The sequence below is a fragment of the Periplaneta americana genome, chromosome 6, assembly GCF_040183065.1.
Source record: "Periplaneta americana isolate PAMFEO1 chromosome 6, P.americana_PAMFEO1_priV1, whole genome shotgun sequence".
Taxonomy (NCBI): Eukaryota; Metazoa; Arthropoda; class Insecta; order Blattodea; family Blattidae; genus Periplaneta; species Periplaneta americana.
Window position 1 is genome coordinate 135146973 of NC_091122.1, and position 21561 is coordinate 135168533.

General features: G+C 35.4%; 1 protein-coding gene across 1 annotated transcript; it reads right to left on the reverse strand.

The window, feature by feature from the left end:
• Positions 1-748: 748 nt before the first annotated feature.
• On the reverse strand, positions 749-20420 carry LOC138701760 (uncharacterized). Its single transcript, XM_069828986.1, has 4 exons — positions 20231-20420; positions 20048-20120; positions 7583-10315; positions 749-1563 (listed from the first exon to the last, which is right to left on the reverse strand). The coding sequence occupies exons 2-4, from the start codon at positions 20106-20108 to the stop codon at positions 1424-1426; spliced, it is 2934 nt and encodes a 977-aa protein (XP_069685087.1). The 5' UTR covers positions 20109-20120; positions 20231-20420; the 3' UTR covers positions 749-1423.
• Between the last annotated feature and the right edge of the window lie 1141 nt (positions 20421-21561).

Genomic DNA, 21561 nt, shown 5'->3' on the forward strand with positions numbered 1-21561 from the left:
GCTGTTTGCGAGATTTTGCGGCAAAAAAACGAGTCTCAGCTCTGAAGCAAAAAACGGAGTTTGAACTTCTTTTCCTAAACTGTAGGTCTACTTTAATGGCCATTTTGAGCTTGTCAAACTAGTTTTCTGTGTTATTTGTAAGACGTGTGATACAAAATATATACGTATGTACAGTTTTGTGTTTAATATTAGTGTTTCTTTGTTTCATACTGCTCCTATGACACTTGACCGGTACAATTTGTTTTCGTAAATGATCGGTTATCCGAGAAATCAGTTATCCGAACACCCCCCGTCCCCAATTGTTTCGGATAATCGATGCTCTACTGTAGTATGTATGTATGTATGTATGTAAATGTTAAATGTTATGGTTTTATTTAACGACGCTCGTAACTGCAAAAGTTATATCAGCGTCGCCGGATGTGCCGGAATTTTGTCCCGCAGTTCTTTTACATGCCAGTAAATCTACTGACATGAGCCTATCGCATTTAAGCACACTTAAATGCCATCGACCTGGCCCGGGATCGAACCCGCAACCTTGGGCATAGAAGGCCAGCTGTATGTATGTATGTATGTATGTATGTATGTATGTATGTATGTATGTATGTATGTATGTATGTATCGAATGCTCTTGATTTAACAAAGTTTTTTTGCATTAATATTGATTCTTTTGCTAAGGTTATGTTATGTATTTTAAGTTTCTTCTTGGTATTCTCATTTTTCTGTTAATCATTGAGTGTTAGTCCAGCTACAGACTTAAAATGCATTTTGGAGATAAAATCCTTCTTTTGTAGATTTTTGTAAATGTACAGGTTTCTGAGCCATCATATGTTGATATGGCAAATACCGAAATTAAATCAGATTTGCAAAATGTATGTGCATCAACTAGATTGAAACAGTGATTACAAGTGATATGCTTAACTTCTTTTTTAAAATGGTGACTGTATGCAAGACACTTGGGTTATCCAGCTCTGAGATGAAAAAAGCAAGAAGTTTCTCTGCGTAGAAAATTTGGGGCAAATCGCAATATAGCGAACGTAGAAGCTCCGCCCAAGACCCCTTCCACTTTTCCCCTACTAGCTCATCAGACACTCTACGTGATAGGCGAGTGTTGTGTCGAATGCACATTTCATGTGGGTAGGGATAACTTCCCCTACTGGCGTTCGCTATATTGCGATTTGTCCAAAATTTGTCGCAACACGACATGCCTGGTTACCTTTTTAATAAATATACCAATTCCAATTGTTAGAGATAAGAATTTTATTTATAACGATGTATATAATGCATGCTTAACAAACTATTTGTTAAAAATTTTGTGTAGGTCTATCTGTGTTTCTACAATAAAAACAACGTTAACTTCATTTTTAAAACACAACAAATGTATGGAAATATTATAAGTCTAAATTTAATTCAACTTGAAACAAATTTAAACAGTTATTTTTTGTGAAGACATATGTTCGTCATGCTGTTCTGTGAGCACAGGCTGCGAATCCTCACTGAAGAGACGACAGAGCCAGCCCCCAGCACGCACCATTATGCAGCACACCACTATACCGACCAACATGCCTGTAGCAGAACGGGAAGTGTAAAAAGAAAAAGAAGCAAACAATTAAAGACAGAAATTTAAAGATAAGAAAGGGTAGGAATAGAAATAGAAATGGGTGGAAAGAAACAAACAAAAAACAAATGAAAAAAAAATATTTATGCTGTAAGGGAGGTAAGTAGGATTTACCAGCCGAGGACTCGTTTGCACCCGAACGAAATGAGGCCTAGAGTCGACGGCAATTCGGAAGGCGGTAGTCTGCTAGCGTTTGCGTCGAGAGAGAGAGAGAGAGAGATAGAGAGAGAGAGAGCAAGGCAGCATACAACATTGCCACATCGTACTTCACGCGCACGTGCGATACAAATAGGGCAGGAGAGAATTTAAATTATCAAAAGACAACAACGAACTTATCCGTTGATTACTGTAAGCATGACACCAAACAAACCCTCTTTCCTTCACTAATAATATTCTTTGTACGGTTCTCAATCCCACACCACATGCTTCTGCAGTCGTTTCTTGCACGTTGGCAACTTTGCAGCCAGCATCAAGATGGCCGGCAGCGTTGTGCTCGTCAACGTTTCTAAAATAATTATACACCTTAAACAATATTTTCCGCACCTACCTGTGCAATACTTGTCTTTTTACAATCTCTTCTTCCATTTATTTATCTTACACACACACAGTAAACGTTAGTTTTACTTATTCAGTGCATTGAAACATTCACACGTGAACAAACCGATGGCTCAGAACGAGACTGTTACAACTCGAAAATAGAGATTTTTCAGTAGAGCCATTTAAAGTTTTCCATTGTAGATGGCAAATCAGAGAATCATGGCACAACAATGTGCATTTATGTCCCACTAGGAAATTTTTAGAGTTTTAACACTTTCATATAGCATAGTTCTCAATTCAAGTGTTCAAATGATGGTAATAACTCAAAAAGTGAATTTTTTTTAGTTGTACCAGTCTCGTTCTGAGCCATCGAAACGAACTTGGGAAGTATTTGTTACAGACTGATTCCGATTGGTTCTACTGTACAAGCTTGTGACGTCACATGCCAGAAATGCTACGGCGCATATAGCAGCCGACCGCCTTCCGAACTGGCGTCTAGTCTAGCAATATTGAGTCCGAGGATGGTCAACTCTACTTACCTCTCGAATTGCATATACAATTTTTTCCACTCACTGATTCTAAATATAGTTATTTATGGTATATTATTTTAATTTTATATTCATTTATATCAGTCTATAGGTCGACTTGTTCATTGGCAGTCTAATGTATGTTACCATGGGACAATAGTTGTTTATTTACATGAAATAGGTATGCAGACATTTTGATTTATTTTAATGCTGGTAAGAAAAAGATGTATGACAGCATAGAAGAGGCTACGAGTGCAGCTTGTCAATTTCTACTTCCAGAAAAGTCAAAGAAAATATATGAGAGTGCTTATAAGTGCTTCAAAGAATGGTGTTCTAAAAGGATACCAAAATTTGTGAAAATTCGTTGTTGGCATATTTCCTAGACAAGTCTACAAGATTACACTCCTCCGCAAGTTTATGGTGTGAGTATTCGATGATAAAAGCTATGTTGGTGATAGTTTACGCCGCAGACCATTCCAACACAGCGTTGAGGACTAAGGCACCCGGACGCTGTCCTGTGTCTGCCCTGGGCGGACATCAACTCTTCTCGTCTGTTCGATGATAATCTGCAGGCATTGCTGGATTATGCGTTCCATCTGTCATTCACTCATATGGTGTATAGGTCGCGCCAGGGATTTTGGCAGATGGATTTTCTTTATATGAACTGGTGAGCGAGTCCTCACCGCTGCAAGATCGGCTGTTATCTCTGTCGCAGTGGAATGGGTAGGACATAAGAGTAAACATGCACGTCCGAGTATTTGTGCACTCTGGACAGTCACCTCCAAAAACTAAACAAATATTACAGTAGTATATATGTGTCTTTCGTATTCCCAAGAAACTTGTTCGATTGGTTAAAATGTGTCTCAATGAAACTTACAACAGAGTCGTATAGGCCAGTTTCTATCTGATGCTTTTCGAATTCACTGCGGGCTAAAGCAAGGAGATGCACTATCACCTTTACTTTTTAACTTCGCTCTAGAATATGCCATTAGGAAAGTTCAGGATAACAGAGAGGGTTTGGAATTGAACGGTTTACATCAGCTTTTTGTCTATGCGGATGACGTGAATATGTTAGGAAAAACTCCACAAACGGTTAGGGAAAACACGGAAATTTTACTTGAAGCAAATAAAGCGATAGGTTTGGTAGTAAATCCCGAAAAGACAAAGCATATGATTATGTCTCGTGACAAGAATATTGTACGAAATGGAAATATAATGTTATATATATATATGTATATGGAAATATGTTAATCCTTAGTCAATAGATAAGACTGAGTTTTACGAAATACGAACATTAAGGGATGGAAAATGGGAGGCAGTAATGATCAAAATAATTATACCGATTTATTTTTTTTAACCAGCAGACGTGCAGCCTTTAAATTTAAAACAAAGATTCACTCATAAAATTGGGTTAGACTATTCATCTCATCTCTCAGAATTGTTTCTAAAATGTATAAGGAAAGTAAAACAATTCAATGTCATGTAGGCTACTCCCTTGAAATAACTTTTTTTTTTTTTTTTTTTTTTTTTTTTTTTTTTTTTTTTTTTTTTTTTACTTCCGAGCAGAGAGGAGACGACGATTTTAAAAATTCACTAAACTATATTTAACTAGAGACGTAAAATTTAAAATGAAGGTTACTGCCTACAATATTGGTTAAACATTCTTAGATTTTTTAAATACCATATCCTAAGGTACTGATGAAAATGCAGAAGGGAGTGAGAAATCTCATGTCATCCGATCTCGATGAAAGTCGATATCTGGGGATCTTTGCGATCACAGAATACGAATAAGGTATTATTTAGTCCGACTTTGTCCCTAAAGTGGTGGAGTGGGACAAAAATGGGTGAAAAATTAAATTAGATATCTTAGGGGTTTTCGAGACAAAAATTACGAATAATACAATTTGTGCGAATTCAATATGGCAGTTTCAGTACTATGAATTATATTAAAAAAATTAAACATCGGATATCGCACAGGTAACACATGTACAGTATTTAAGGGGGTATGTAACACCTTTTGATAGCAGGCCTATACATTTAGTAAAATCCAAAGTGTAATTTCTACATATTCTGAATGAATGTTGTGCTGGAATTTAATATAGTCACCAGCCAATACCTCTAGATTAATAAACAACTTTTTAGAATCCATAAAATACAGTATTTATTGTGAATGGTAATTATATTTTTCAATTGGTGCAATTTGTGCAGGGAAAATTGGTTTCTCCGATATTTTGTATGATTTCGAATGTTTTAAAATGCTTTCTTCTCTGTTCTATTCACAATGTGTGTTTGAAGAAATTATTGCCCTTGTAATATCCATTACAATCCTATTTATTATACTCTTATATAAATCTAACTTCCGCAGCATGCAATTTTACCCAATTAACCAAATTATATTTTGATTCTTAAGAAGAATCGTAATTTTATTAACTTGAATTGTCGCACCACCAGTGGACGATCCCTAGATTATTACTGGACAGATCTTGTCTATTGATTTGGTAAGGGTAGGATATATATATATATATATATATATATATATATATATATATATGAGTAGTTTAATATCAAAGACGGACATCTGTTGTCTCCATAGTTTTGATCTAGAGGCACTTTTTGTTTCACATTGTTCTTTGTAATATTTTAACACAATTTATTTTTATAGATGTAGTGTTAGAGTTTGCATATAGGTCACCAAAACTGAAAAGAGCATGAAAAAATGCATCAGAATCTACATTATCTAAATTTCGATCTGAGGTCAGATGTCCGTCTTTGATATTAAGCTACTCATATATATGCGCAATGCAATGCTTTTTCCTTTTAATTAAGAATTAATTTAATTTAGAAAATGTAGGAGATGTATTGTAAAATCATTGCGAATGGAAGTCATTTACATTTATTAAAGGTATTCTTTGAGTAGGACTGTACCGTGGTGTGTTTCATAATATGGATAATTGATATGAGCTGCTGTTATGAAAATATGAACGACTCAGAATGTTATCGCATCTCGCTCTCGCAGCTTACACAAACAATATTGGCTCGCCTACTGGAAATGTCATCGAGGTCATCTGCCAAAATCGGTGCCTCCGACTATACTATCGTTTGTGCTTAACTGTTTTGAATAAGAATGAAGAGAAGTGCGTCGACAGTCGGTTCAGGATTTAACCCCTCTTGGGAGGGCTTGTATCTTGTCTAATCTGACGACAACAATGTTCAATGTTTAATATCCATATCAATGTACGGGCAAAAACGTACAACATTAAGCGTCACTTTGAAGTTAAACATTCTGATACCCACGCTCATATTATAATATGAGCGTGGGTATATTATCGGCGAAGAGTGGAAGACATTAATAACGAAACTTAGGTCGAAATGCAGTCTTCTTACGACGAGGTAAATATGATTTCAACTAATTAAGTACTCAAAGGGCAATATTATTAAATTAATGGCAGTGGCGTAGCATGAAATTTTGAGCAGGGGAAGCTAACTCAAGTTGTCTTTCATGCAATATGAGAAAACGTATTACAAAAATACAGTCTTAAAATAAATAGTAGTCAATTTCAAGTCAGCAGTCGAAGATCGGTTGGAACATCGTAAGTAACGCCAATAAGGCATGACCTCAAATGATACGTAGTACAATATGATTTCACGGTTTACACATATCTCTAACAAATAGACACGTATACGTATAACATTAGCTCACTCCCTATCATACTTAGAGAAATCACAATATTAGTAGTCTATCATTACGTAAGTATGCGTCTGTCTTTTCGTTGTGTCTTTCATTGACAGCAAGGGAGTCGGTCATTTGTTTTTTAAATCACACTTTTGTTCGTAAGTCAGTCTTGATAATACAATTGTCCTAAAAAATTTCAAGTAAATTAGTGTCAGGAACTGTTATTTCACTCATTATTTATTATATCAGCCACAATGCACACTAACACTTCAACTGAACACAACTGACGAAAAGGGATAACTCGGAAACTACTTATTTTAAATGTTAAAGCTAGCTTCTTGCGAGCCTTGCGACTAGGGTAGTTTAGTTAGGAACGAATGGAAAATCTGAGGGGTGGATTACACAGAAGAAACCAGTCTGCTTGGAAGCTGGTGTGTGCAGGCTTCTTGTTTACTGCTGCATCACAAATCATCCTGAGCTGCCGCATCACAATATTTAACGCGTAAATATAAATTCTATTAAAATTAATAAATAATTTTCCCCATAAACTGCAGATTTATTATGAAATTATTATTAACTGGGGAAGCTAAGCTTTTTAGCTTACATTGACGCTACGCCACTGATTAATGGTTAGGTTATAGTAAGTTTATTTTGAACAGTTGTCAAAAATGTATGGGAATTATTATAAAAACGTTTGTGAAACTGTTGAAGGATTTTCTGTTCGTTTAATTATGTATATATTTTTTGTATAGTGACAATTTCATTAGAAATTAATTTTTCCCTTTCTTCCGCAGCATGATTTCAACTTCAGAGATATTGTGTCCTTTCCTGGTGACGTTATTTGAGTCAATTAGTCTCTCTCCACAAACAATCTGCCGCCGCGTGTAGGAACTTTGTGAACATATGACGCCCTTTTATGTAAATGTTGGGCAGGCTCCAGTCAAATTCCAAAGAGAATTGATAAGGCTTCAGTGTCACACAATTTTGAAAGATAGATATTACAATAGGGTATTTTAAACACAAATTTAATTACACTGATCGTATAAAGAAAGAATTGAGAGAGAACAAACTGGAAGATGTATCTTAAGTCACTGTAGACAGAACTAAGAATTAATTTGAAAGTGTGAAACAAATGTGTTATATAATAAATAATGACAATTGAAATAATAATTACTAATCCAATAAGAATAATCCAAGAATTCTTTAATAAATATCTATGGCCGTACTTACCAAAGAACGCTGGAAATGTTACAGAGTAGAAATAATTGCTGAAGGATGTATTTTCTGCTTCCCCCTTTGAACGCTTCCTGGTAGATAACAAAGCGTGCTTATTTTTTGACGAATCATAAGTAGCTCTTTTTGTTGAATATGGTTCAGTTTTGTCTTCATATTGACTTATTATCATGTCATCGGCGGCGAAACGACGTCTCCTCTGTGCTCTCTTCCCGGTAGTGACACGTAACTTGTCTGATGCTGGCAAAGTATCACTTTTTGTTGTTACAGTGCTTTGGACATTGATATCGTCATAAGATTTTAAATTTTTGGAGGTATCTTTAATATTTAAACGCGTCTTTTCAGTTTTGAAAGTTACACTGGGCATGGGCTGATGTGCAAGTATTTCTTCAGTTGCTTGTGTTTGTACAGATCCGACCTTAGATGACCCAATGTCGTTGCCCAATTTGTTTGAGCTACCATTACCGCGTGGTGTTGTAATTTCGAATAAGGAGTCTGGCAAAACTGCTGTTTTTTCTTCCAGTGGCACGTAACTGTCTTGTAGAACAAAATTTCCAGAACTTCTGTCTTCAGTCAAATCATCCTTAGTTCTTAACGAAGTCACGCTTGTGACAGTATTGAACGAAGTGATATCTTCAGTATATTCATGTTTTTTATAACTAATTTCGTTGTCGTGCACGATTAAATTCTGTAAGCTTCGGTCGGAGTGAGATTGATCAATATGCTTAATATTTTCATGATTACTTCCACTTTCATATTCAGTGCCGTTGAACAAATTTTCCACGATAGATTCCAGAGATTTAGTCAAATAGTTATTTGCTATTGTTACTTTTTGATCGTCTGTCTCTCTATATTTATTTGTGTCAGAGCAATTGTGAATACAATTAGGAGTATCATTTGAAGAATCGATGGTATTTTTAAACACGATATAATGTTTCTCCAGATCAACTTCTTTCATTTTACTTTTTCTGGTACCGGTAACATTTTCAGTGTTACTGAGCACGCCTTCATGAGAACAATTACATTTGCAACGACCAGTATGTAGTTTTTCATAGCTGTTGTTGTCATGGGCATTGCTACTAAACGAGCATTTATGAGGACAATCAGAAGGACAATCCTTGACATCGCCTTCTACTTTTTTATTCTTTCCGGTAACATTTTCAGTGTCATTGAGCACGCTTTCATGAGAACAATTACATTTGCAACGACCAGTATGTGGTTTTTCATAGCTGCTGTTATCATGAACATTGCTACTAACCGAGCATTTATGATGACAGTCAGAAGGACAATCCTTGACATCAGCTTCTACCTTTTTACTCTTTCTGGTAATGTTTTCAGTGTCATTGAGCACGCTTTCATGAGAACAATTACATTTGCAACGACCAGTATGTGGTTTTTCATAGCTGATGTTGTCATGAGCATTGCTACTAACCGAGCATTTATGAGGACAATCAGAAGGACAATCCTTGACATCAACGTCTACCTTTTTACTCATTCTGGTAACATTTTCAGTGTCATTGAGCACTTCTTCATGAGAACAATTACATTTGCAACGACCAGTATGTGGTTTTTCATAGCTGCTGTTGTCATGAGCATTGCTACTAACCGAGCATTTATGAGGACAATCAGAAGGACAATCCTTGACATCAACTTCTACCTTTTTACTCATTCTGATAACATTTTCAGTGTCACTGAGCACGCCTTCATGAGGACAATTACATTTGCAACGACCAGTATGTGGTTTTTCATAGCTGTTGTTGTCATGAGCGTTGCTATTAACCGAACATTTATGAGGACAGTCAGAAGGACAATCCTTGAGATCTTCAGGATAACCCATACTAATGTACTCAGTTATATTCAATAATTTGTTTTCATTATGATGAACGCTCGATTTACTGCTATTCTCAGTAACGTAACTGGGTGTTGTGGAAATTGTGTCCGTTGCTCCTTGTGTTTTCGTTTGAATAACTATATCGTTGACTGCTACATCGTTTCCATACACAGTGCTCCTGGACACATTTTCCTCACTATAATCAGATGTCAAACCTTTATATTGCTCATTAACATACTGGCCATTGTTATTAGGTGTAATCCCGATGACATATAACTTCTTCGGTTTATTATAGTCACTGTGCTTTCCTTCCACAATATTATTTCTATTATCATTTGCAGTGTCGTTCGACATAATTTCATTTAAAGAACTGATGGTATTTTTAAACACAATATAATGTTTCTCCAGAGCACTTTCTACTTTTTTATTCTTTTTGGTGACATCTTCAGTGTCACTGAGTACATCTTTATGAGAACAATTGCATTTGCAACGACCAGTATGTAGTTTTTCATAGCTGTTGTCATAAGCATTGCTACTAACCGAGCATTTATGAGGACAGTCAGATGGACAATTCTTGAGATCTTCAAGATCACTTTTACCAATGTACTCAGTTACATTCAATAATTTGTTTTCGTTATGATGAACGCTCAAGTTATTGTTATTAGTAACGTCACTGGGCATTGTGGAAATTATGTTCGTCGTTTCTTGTGTTTGTGACAAGACTATTGGTTCAGGTGATTCATTATCAAATGCGATATTAGTCTCTTCAGTTCTCAGGCTCAAAAACCAGGATTTAATTTCTTTTTCCAAAGCAAGCATTTCCTCATCTTGAACGGTAATTTCAGATGGTATAAATTCGATTGCGTCGATTTTCTCCTGGTCTTGGTGAGCGTTCGTACCTAAGATAAATACAAAATTATAAGATTGCTTTCGTAATATTTATTTTCATCCAGAAATATTCGTTTTATACCAAATATTCTGTTGTGACAAAAGAACTATAGGTTATTGAATAACATAAGCGTCTTTAATTTCATATTTATTTAAAGATTCAAAGTGTGTTCATATAAAAATCTTTAACGGAAGTAAGACTTATCAATTTTGTCACGTTGGGGGTTGTTCATTGATGCTTGCTAATGCTTCATTCAAAGTCGCAGAAATTATTAGTGATGGGGAAACAAATTATTACTTCGCTGAAATGATTAGTGACGGAAAATAAAATATTATTTTCAGTGCCAGATGCCAGAGACTTGTCAAAGACATCCATTTTGTATCAGCAGAAATACAAAGCAATCGAAAAAAAAAGTAACATTTCAATTTTATTATGATATATCGACAAATTTGCCCATTTAAAAATTCGGCTTAATGAATGAACATTGATGATTTTCTTTCTGACTTTCTAACACACCCACTCCTTAACTATATCAGGGATGAACGAACTCGTTCAAGTTCACTGCACCTCATGTTTCAACAGGCCACTTCTAAATACTTTTACTGTAGATTAGATTATGAGGGATTGAAGAGGGAGCCTGTAACATTACTAATCTCGAACTCTAAAAAGTTCAAGATCAATTGTGTTTCACCATATTTATTCCTAAAGAGCCTAGCATACTTGGGAAAGGTTATTGTAGTGTAAATTGGATTTCGACGAACTCAACTACTTATAGGCCTACCTTTTCAATCTCAATTTCGGAACATGTTTAATTATATTAGGAAAAGTGTTTTAAATTTCATGGAAATTAATTTCAGTTCCGGAAATAGTGATATAAAGTTCGGAAGACGTAAAGTTAATTTCAGAAAAAGGAAATTCAATTTCGGAAAGATAAATCTAAATTCGGAAAGCTTTAATATTACTTTTAAAATTTACTCATACAGTATAAATTGGAGATCCTCAGAAAATTAAAGGTTCCTGATAAGACTCTTCAGACAATTGCACCAACCATTTTAAAATCTTCACTGAACATCATCAATCACCATCTCTATTCATCTTTATAATATTCAATGTATATTATTTATTTTCAATAAATTTTTATCGTTTTGATAGCCACCACATCTTGTCGCAGAATATTCTTTTTCAAAATTTCATTATGTATTTTTTTAACATTAATTTACATTTTCTTTTTTGTTCATTTGAATTGATAAGGATGCCGATATTTTAAATCCAAAATTTGGACGGCTATCATTTCGATGATATTCTCTCTCTGACCACAACATTTTGCCATGTAAACCAATATTGTCAATAAAAATTCTTCACTGAATGGCAGTGTAGCTAAAATAATACAAGGCGAGTCAAAAGTCGCTTTCCCCAACATTCGTTCTTAGGTTTCATACTTGTACACATACTGCACAGATATTGGGGAAAGCGACTTTTGACCCACCTTATATATTTCTTCCGTTCTCTTGAGAGAATACGGAGAATCAATTTTATTTTAAAATATATATGATAAAATTATATATATATATATATATATATATATATATATATATATATATATATATATTACAGTGTTACTATATAGCTGAAAATGAGAAACATTTTCAAATCCCAAATTGACTTCATTCTTTTCTAAATTTGGTATCATTTCCGATATTGAATTTACATTTTCCGAAATTGAGGTCAGCTTTTCCGAACTTAACTTTATTTTTTTTCTGAATATGAATTAACCATTTCTGAAACTGAGGTTAGCTTATGACTTTTCCGAAATTGACAATAGCTTTCCCGAAATTGAGGTTCAAAAGGTATAGTTCCATAAAATAGCTTCCGAAAATACGAGCTTATACTTGAAAACTTAGAATTCACATAACTGCCCTGGAGTTTCGTCTTCCTTTGAATATCGAGAACTAAAGAGATTCACCTTTACATTCACAACGTTCAGTTAGCAAACCAAAACCACGTTTTATGTATTTAATGCTTAATTTGGGCAATCTGCAAGGCTTGTTTGTTTCTTCAGTTAGAACCTTATTAAAGTACCAACACTTTTATGTTTATTAATTATCCAGATCGCTAAGACAAAACAGAGGCTCAGGTCCTGCAGCCTAATAGTTTTTTTACATTCCTTCGATCAATCAATCGGTCATTATACAAAATGATTCAGTAAAAGCGTGCAAAAATTAAACAGGAAATAAGGTATCATCTGCAGATAGGGAACTTGGGGTCTGCGAAGTCAGATTAAGGAAATATGAACTTAAACGTATCTATCGCTATCGCTTACTGTTTTCCTTTATCATTTTAATTAATTTACCCTTAGTATTTATATTTATTTACGTTTTTAAATTATTTTACAACATTTCAAAATCTGAGTTAACAACGTACTATTTTGTCTCTCACAAAGCCACCGGCATAACTCAGGCGGTAGTTCGGGCGTGGGTTCGATTTCCCTTGGGCTAATTGCTTGCATGGGTTTTTGTCCGATGTTTTCCTGAACAGTAAGGCGAATGTCAGGTAATCTATAGCGAACCCTCAGTCTCATCTCGCCAAATACCATCTCGATATCAACGATTCCACCAACGCTAAATAATCCAGTTATTGATACAGAGTTGTTAAGTAACCAAGTAAAAAGAAAAATGTATCTCACAAGAAGTGCTCGAAATGGCAGCCTCCAACATTTAGTATTTACATTATTTTATTATTTACATTTACTACTTATATTTAATATTTATATTTCTTTCCACATGGGCAATCCATAATGTTTTCTTTGTTGACCTTATCGTCCACAAAGTGATTTTGTATTTGAAGACCTCCCTCGAAAAAGGGTGTAACATTAAATTAATTAAATATGTGACTTCGGTCGAAAAAGAAATTTTGAAGCATTCATTTATAGCAATAAATGAATGCATCCAATAGCTGAATAAACTTGTATCCTTGATTAATCAAATGATTCTGTTAGCAAGTATAGGCCTAACGAAATATGCCCCTGAAATGATTTCCTTTTCTCCTAAAACGTGTATTATAGATTTGTTGGTTACATTCTTAATCGAGGGAGGTCTTCATTTACATTGCCTCACATTACGAAAATATCAATCAACGACATATTCTTTCATACAATTAGAAGAGTTAATTAGATTTCGTACAGTACGTCGTTAACTCAGGTTTGCAAATAAGATGAAAATATTTTTAAAATGTAAATAATAAGTGTTTTAGCGTAATAAATCGACTATTGATCAAATTTGTTTGTATTCGGCAAATATTGGAGAAAAATCGGAATAGGTATAAGGGTACAGTACATCAGTTATTCATACATTTCAAAAAGGCATATGACTCGGTTAAGAGAGAAGATTTATATAATATTCTTATTGAATTTGGTATTCCCAAGAAACTAGTTCGATTAATTAAAATGTGTCTCAGTGAAACTTACAGCAGAGTCAGTATAGGCCAGTTTCTATCTGATACTTTTCCAATTCACTGCGGGCTAAAGCAAGGAGATACACTATCACCTTTACTTTTTAATTTCGCTCTAGAATATGTCATTAGGAAAGTTCAGGATATCACAGAGGCCTAAATGACACTCGGGAGGAAACTAAACGCAGAATAAATATGAGAAATGCCTGTTATTATTTGGTTGAGAAGTTTTTGTCATCTAATCTGCTGTCAAAAAATCTTAAAGTTAGAATTTATAAAACAGTTATATTACCGGTTGCTCTGTATGGTTGTGAAACTTGGACTTTCACTTTGAGAGAGGAACAGAGATTAAGGGTGTTTGAGAATAAGGTTCTTAGGAAAATATTTGGGGCTAAGAGGGATGAAGTTACAGGAGAATGGAGAAAGTTACACAACGCAGAACTGCATGCTTTGTAATTATTCTTCACCTGACTTAATTAGGAACATTAAATCCAGATGTTTGAGATGGGCAGGGCATGTGACACGTATGGAGGAATCCAGAAATGCTTATAGAGTGTTAGTTGGAAGGCCGGAGGGAAAAAGACCTTTAGGTAGGCCGAGACGTAGATGGGAGGATAATATTAAAATGGATTTGAGGGAGGTGGGATATGATGATAGAGACTGGATTAATCTTGCACAGGATAGGGACCAATGGCAGGCTTATGTGAGGGCGGCAATGAACCTCTCGGTTCCTTAAAATCCATTTGTAAGTAAATAATAAGTGTAAATAAATGTAAATGAGGATTGAAAGTGGAATGTGAGGACTCCTTTGCAAGCAAGTAAATTGGAAAACTTGTAGGTAGAAATGAGAAGAAACAGAGTGGATGTGATGGGAATATCGGAAGTTAGGTGGAAAAATAGTGGCGAGTTTGTGAGTGATGAATTCAAATGGTGAGTGCAAATGAAGTCATGGTGTTAGTGTATTACTGGGACCACGTGTGAAAAACCCGAGTCAAACGGGGATAGTTTACAGGAGTCAAGTGGTTGAAGTCTGTAAACTTGATGCTATATTTGTGATCACACGGAGACATTAAACTTGAAACCATGCTTGAATAAAAGCGCGCGCTGAATGCTGTATTCGCAGTGATGTTTGAATTCTTGTATTCTGTTATAGTTAATAAAAATCAATAGTGAACTGGCATTCTTAGTTTGGTGAAACTGAAGATGCCACCAGCACATATTAAAGCATGTGTGCAGCTAATTGGCGCCTTGTTATTGTATAAATTACAAAATATTCTTGAAAAAAAGGAAAAGAGAACATGGGTTAAGAAATGGATTCATAGAAGAATTATGCACAGTGCATCTAATACCTTGTTGAAAGAATTAGCTGAAGAAGATCTTGCAGAATAGGCTACAGGAAACATCTCAGAATGAGTCCTATTTTAAGGGTTTTTAACTTTTTTCGAACCACTTCTACGTCTATGTTTTCGAAACCTTGTTCCATGAGTTCACTGACTAGCTTCTGGAATAATAATTCCCGCTTGTTTTTATTGATGTATTCTTTGTCACGTATATTCCATAGAAGTTCATACTTCTCATACACTTCCAAAAACTTTATGATATCGTTGGAATTCCACTGAGGGGCGCTCATTATTAATTTACTTCGACAATAGGCCTAAAACTACAAACTTTCTACTTGCCAAGTTGCTACAAGTTCGCATTCACACGCGGGAAGTGGTGGAGTCAAGTTGGTCACGTGACAGGAAAGTGGACACAAAAGTTGACGGGTCGTCAACTCAAATTCTGCTTGACCGCCAAGTCACAACTTGACTGTCTCGACCATATCACACGGGGAAAGTTGAAGGAAAGTCGACTTGCTCCAAGCATTTGACTCCTGTAAACTATCCCCGTGTGAAGCCTAAAGATAAAGTTATACAGATCTCGGATTATATCTCTGCCTCTGTGCAACGTCACGTTTGCGGTAGGGAGGAGGAGGGAAGGAGATAAGTTCGCAATGTTTTTAAATGCTCTGTCCACAACGGTAAGATAAAGCGTTTGAAATTTACCGGTCACCCACCGGCAGAAATATAATCCGAGCTCTGTAAAAATGTAATTCCCCGCTGCTTTGTCAAACTCCGGAATTAGTGACAACTGACTTAGCGCAAATCTCCTTTCTTTGTCTGCGCGCGCACACAGAGTCTGCCCGCCAGTTTCGCTAGGCTGTGCTGCGTACTGATTTCGTCCGCCTCTGATTACCCAGGGGGCCGCTGGGCGTAACATACCGCGTCACGTTATGACACACCACTCGATAATAGCACTTACGAAGTCTCCCCACTCTAACCCGGTGCTAGCTTGCGTGTCAGCACAAAAACGCGCACTACGTTTCTGATGTCGAAAGTGTAACAATATTCTTCGTAGTTACGGCACTCGACGGCTGTAATACAAGCGGAGCTAGTGCACACAAACAAAATAAACAGTGTCATCTGAAATGACAAGTATTTTCTCATTGAAACATTTTGCAGTGACGTAAGAAACATCATTTTAATTGACTATGGACATATCCAATCCGTCCGTCTTTTCTTAACGCACAGATTAGCTGACGTGCAGCAAATAATTCAATGATAGGTGAAGCAGTTGAGGATGCAATTTGCGTCGTGTAAAAAAAGTGATTTTACACGATTTTCTACGTGACGTCATAAATTATTTCATGGAAATAAATTAAAATATCCATCACAATGTATTTGAAGAAGCATTTGTTTTAAATAGTTTCGTTTTTATAATCATAGAAAAATTGAAAAAAAAAAAATGAGTAGTGAAATTTAAAGCACAATATAAATCACAGAATAATTGAAAAAAAAAAGAGTAGTGAAATTTAAAGTACATACAAGATATCAAGAAAAAGAAAAGCGTCTACACCTTTTCCAGTTGTATTTCAGAGAATATCAATTTAATTTCAGAAATTATCAATTGCATTGCAGATTTGTCAATTTAATTTCAGATAGTATCATTTGTATTTCTGATTAGCCTATTATAAGCGAATGGGAGGAGCTTATCAGTGCGGGGTGTATTGCGGGCTGCATCGGCTCACGGCCGCTAAGGGGTAAGATGTGCGTGACAAGATGATAGGTAGGAGCGGCATTTTAGATGCTCGTCTTCAACCATTGCTTGGTTGCAAATATGTTGCCTGTTTTGCAATATTATCGACTTTCTCGTTTCCAGGTATACCACAATGACTAGGTATCCATTGAAATGTTATTTCCTTTTGGAGTTCTTTTAGTTTACTTAGTTGTTTCTGAATTGCAATAATTCTATGTGCATATAGGTTTGGTACATATTTAATTATATTGGAGTCGGTAAGTATGCAAATAGATTTTTCAGAAATTTGAGTAACACACTGAAGAGCAACATCAATAGCTAGCAATTCAGTGTCAAGACTGGAGGAAGATGAACATGGTATGAAATAACTTTCTTGATATTTTGGAATATAATACCCTGCTCCTGATGTCCCATTATTAGGATTTAGAGATCCATCTGTATAAATTTGAAGGTGATCCTTATATGTACTGCAGAGTAGTTCCATGGAATCTAACTTAAGAATGTATGGAGGATCATTTTTGGATATCTTCAAGTGATATCTCTATCCAATGCCTTTGCTTCAGTAAAGTCTCATTTTACAAACTATGGATCAACAATTGGCTCTCTTCCGACAAAGGAAAAATTTTACAGTCTGTACAAAAGAAACCAAATGACCTGGAAATGTACAAAAACTTGCCCAGACATGTTCAAACATTTTTAACAAGAGCCAGAACAGGTCATATTTTCACTCAATTGTACCTACACCGATTTCACATTTCTGATAATCCTACTTGTCTGTGGTGTAATAATCATGATGAAGATCTGGAACACATTCTTCTATACTGTCCATCCATAAACCACAAAAGAAGTAAATTAAAATCATCAATACCAGTTGCAGAAGACACAGCCCTGCAGTATATATTGACTACACCCCAACTCTGGCTACTAGCAACAGGCATCTATAATGAACACCGATCAAAATACCTCTCATTTCTCGTGAAAAACAACAACTGAATAGACTACAGTGGACTATAGTGGACTTTATGTTGTCAGCAAACAGCTGGATATATTAAGAAGATTGATTCAACCAATGCTTTCCCCCAGAGCGGTCATTGGACTGGTCCCCTCCACTCATCACTTGCGCAAAGGACTTGTTTCGGTTCCTATACTCCACAGATTCCAGAAACGAAGTGTAGATAACGAAATGTACTCGTATTAATTTCATTTGCAGATTACAAATTTGAATCCATTTATGAAACTGTGACATTGTTGTGAAGTCAACTGTCTGAAGACAGGTCTGAAACTCACAAGTGATACCGATAAGGCACCACTTATGAGGTAACTAGGCCAGAAGGTAATGGGGTAGAGTGGCTAGTTCCTTCCACCCTCCATTGCATACATCGCGACTAGCTATGTATAACACTAAACTGTGAAATTAAGAATTTTAAAATACACAGATGAAATTAATAGTGAAAGAATTTTGGCAATTTCAGAAATTGGAGAAACAAGATGGCGTAGTACGTAGGTCTACGTAAAATAAATAATTGGAAGAGTGAAAGTAATTTCAGTGTCCTCAGCCGAGTGTGAACAGGATTTCAGTCTGACTAGCATTACTGAGCCAAGCCATGAAACAGGATGCAAGTAGACCTAACTAAATTATTGTCACTAATGTTTGTCGCAATTAATTGGTAGAGGATACGTAATCAACACCATTCGGCCTTGAATTCTCTGCACCGGAAATAAATAGAAATTTCATTACATCCGACTGAAGTTTCCATCTTAAACTGACTATGACCGAGTCTCATGGTTTTGCCAGTAAATATAGGACTAACGAAATATGCCCCTGTAATTATTTTCCTTTCTTCTGAAACGTGTTTCATAGATTTTTTTGGTTACACCCTTATTCCGGAGAGATCTTCAATTCTGACCGTGAAACGAATGGATCCACGTTCAATTCCTGGTTGGGGCAAGTTACCTAGTTGAAGTTTTTCAAGGATTTTACTTCAACCAATTAAGAATAAATGCTGGGTAACTTTCGGCGCTGGACCCTGGACTTGTTTCGCTGGCATTATCAACTTTATTTCATTCAGACGTTAGATAACCATAGCAGTAGATAAAACGCCGTAAAATAAACCAATTAAAAATAAACATTTCATCACGTGGTTACATTACAATGTGTGGGAAACTACAAAAAACGGAAGAGTGGAAGACACCCATTAAAATGGTTGTATAATAAGCCTTATTAAAGTCCCCCTCCTTAGGGGGACGCTGCGTCTGAACATTTTCTTCAATTATGACATGTTTTCATCGGAAACAGCCAATGGCACTAAAACTCATTCACAATAATTTATTATACTCGTATTGTGACAATAAATATGATATTAATGGGGCCAATTAAGAAAATAAATGTAATAATATAGGTTGTAGGACTCGTGGGTTTTAGTTCGAACTTAAGGTTAAGATATAGGCTTACAGTAAATTAGATTTACTTTAAATGTTATTTTAATTGATCGTATTTCATTTAATGTAGGGTGTTCCTTGTTAATATTATTATTATTATTATTATTATTATTATTATTATTATTATTTATTGTTATTTATTATTTTTAGTATTAATCGGAGACAGTTACACAACGCAGAACTGCACGCATTGTATTCTTCATCTGACATAATTATGAGCATTAAATCCAGACGTTTGAGACGGGCAGGGCATGTAGCACGCATGGGCGAATCCAGAAATGCATATAGAGTGTTAGTTGGGAGGCCGGAGGGAAAGAGACCTTTGGGGAGGCCGAGACGTAGATGGGAGGATAATATTAAAATGGATTTGAGAGAGGTGGGATATGATGGTAGGGACTGGGTTAATCTTGCTCAGAATAGGGACCGATGGCGGGCTTATGTGAGGGCGACAATGAACCTCCGGGTTCCTGAAAAGCCATAAGTAAGTAAGTAAGTAAGTATTAATTATTATTATCTTGTGCTAAACTGTTATTGGCTCCAGACTGTTGTGAAGCACAATAGACGACACCCAATAAACATTAGTAAATAAGTAAATAAATAATTTATTATTAATAATTGTCATTATTGAGTTAATTAGTTACCACTGCCACCGGGTATTTACCCATTTTCAGTATGAATAAATACATACAGTACATAATATTATATGTTTTACTATTGACATAAAGTCCATGCCATCAATTGCATTTCTGCAATATTTCAAAATCATGTTGTATTCACTTACCGCAATGGATAATAGTCTTATAGATGCATAATAAAATCAATAGTCTTTTAATGACTTCCATTCAGTTATACTCCTATAATGAGACAGAATAAGTATTTAAATTAAATTCGGTTTAATTCCACACCATATATAAATGTAATACATTATAATTATAAAGCATTAAAAATTCAAGTCATTATTTACCTCAGAGTTACTTTTCAGAAAGGCTGTATTCAAGAGCAATAAAATATTAATCATCAACGAACCAATAAAGTAATATTATAAATTGAATTATAACAACATTTAATCGTTATGATTAAATAATGGTTGACACGTTTGAATGATAAACAATTTGTTATTCAATTGTTCTAATTATTATCGAACAAAATCATTGTTATCCACAGCTTCCATAGCCTCCTCTATTTTACAATCATTTATGTACTGTGGATATTGGAGCTGAAACGGCTAGGACGGAAACACTTCAATTTCCATACTATAACTTCTATTAAACTAGTAAATTTGTGAAAGCAAGGGACCTTAGAAACCTTGCACTTAGGTGAAAGGAGTTTAAACACTAACAATGTGATAAAAACATGCAGACTACTAGGATTGCATCACAGCCAAACTAATTAATGCACAGTTTTGCCGCATTGGCTCTACTTATCACGCTGCGGCTTGGATTTGAATGTTTGTTGTACGCCTACAGATGGACATGACTAAGTAGTCTACGTTCATTCGAACTAAATATATCTCGAATGCTATATTTCAGGAAAATAAAACTTCTCGGTAGAAAATATCCATCGAGTGAAACGTCAAGAATAAAAATATTACTATTCGAATAATTGCACACAAAATATTTTAATTGGAATTAAATTATTACATAATATTTTCGGATATTTCCTAAGGAAGTTTTTTAATTTGTCAACATCAGACAGGAGGAAATTGAAGGCAATTTTTTAAAGCATAACGACGCCGACGTTTGTACTTTGATTTAAATTGAGGTACGTAACACCTCAGTATATTCTATGTTCCGTACGGGAATTCATTGCCGCTGTTTGAAAAATTACTTGGACGAAAACGACAGAATATTCAGCTCCAAAATCAATACAACTAAGGAAGAGGCTCGTGAAGTGTTTTCTGTGGAGCGTGGAATTGTATGGGCCAGAAACATAGACATTAAGATGAAGTGAAGAGAAACGACTAGAAGCATTTGAAATGTGTATATTGAGAAGAATTGAGCACGTGAAATGGACAGACAAAATAAGAAATGAAAATGTGATCGAAAGAGCAGATGAAAGAATAATGCTGAACCTGATCAGGAAAAGAAAAATAAATTGGTTGGATCACTGGCTGAGAAGAAACTGAAGGATACACTGGAAGGAATGGTGAACGGGACAAAAGTTCGGAGCAGAAGAGATATCAGATGACAGACAATATTATGGATCGTATGCTGAGACTAAGAGGAAGGCGAAAAATAGGGAAGACTGGAGAATGCTGGGTTTGCAGTGAAAGACTTGAGCAGAAAACCACGTATG

Bases quoted from the DNA above. Each gene is read 5' to 3' on its own strand.
- LOC138701760 (XM_069828986.1), bottom strand. From the start codon at position 20,108: ATGGAAGTCATTAAAAGACTATTGATTTTATTATGCATCTATAAGACT. The intron at 10,316-20,047 runs GTAAGTGAATAC...TATTTATCTTAG, and splicing joins TAAGACTATTATCCATTGCG to GTACGAACGCTCACCAAGAC. The intron at 1,564-7,582 runs GTAAGTACGGCC...GTTCTGCTACAG, and splicing joins AACATTTCCAGCGTTCTTTG to GCATGTTGGTCGGTATAGTG.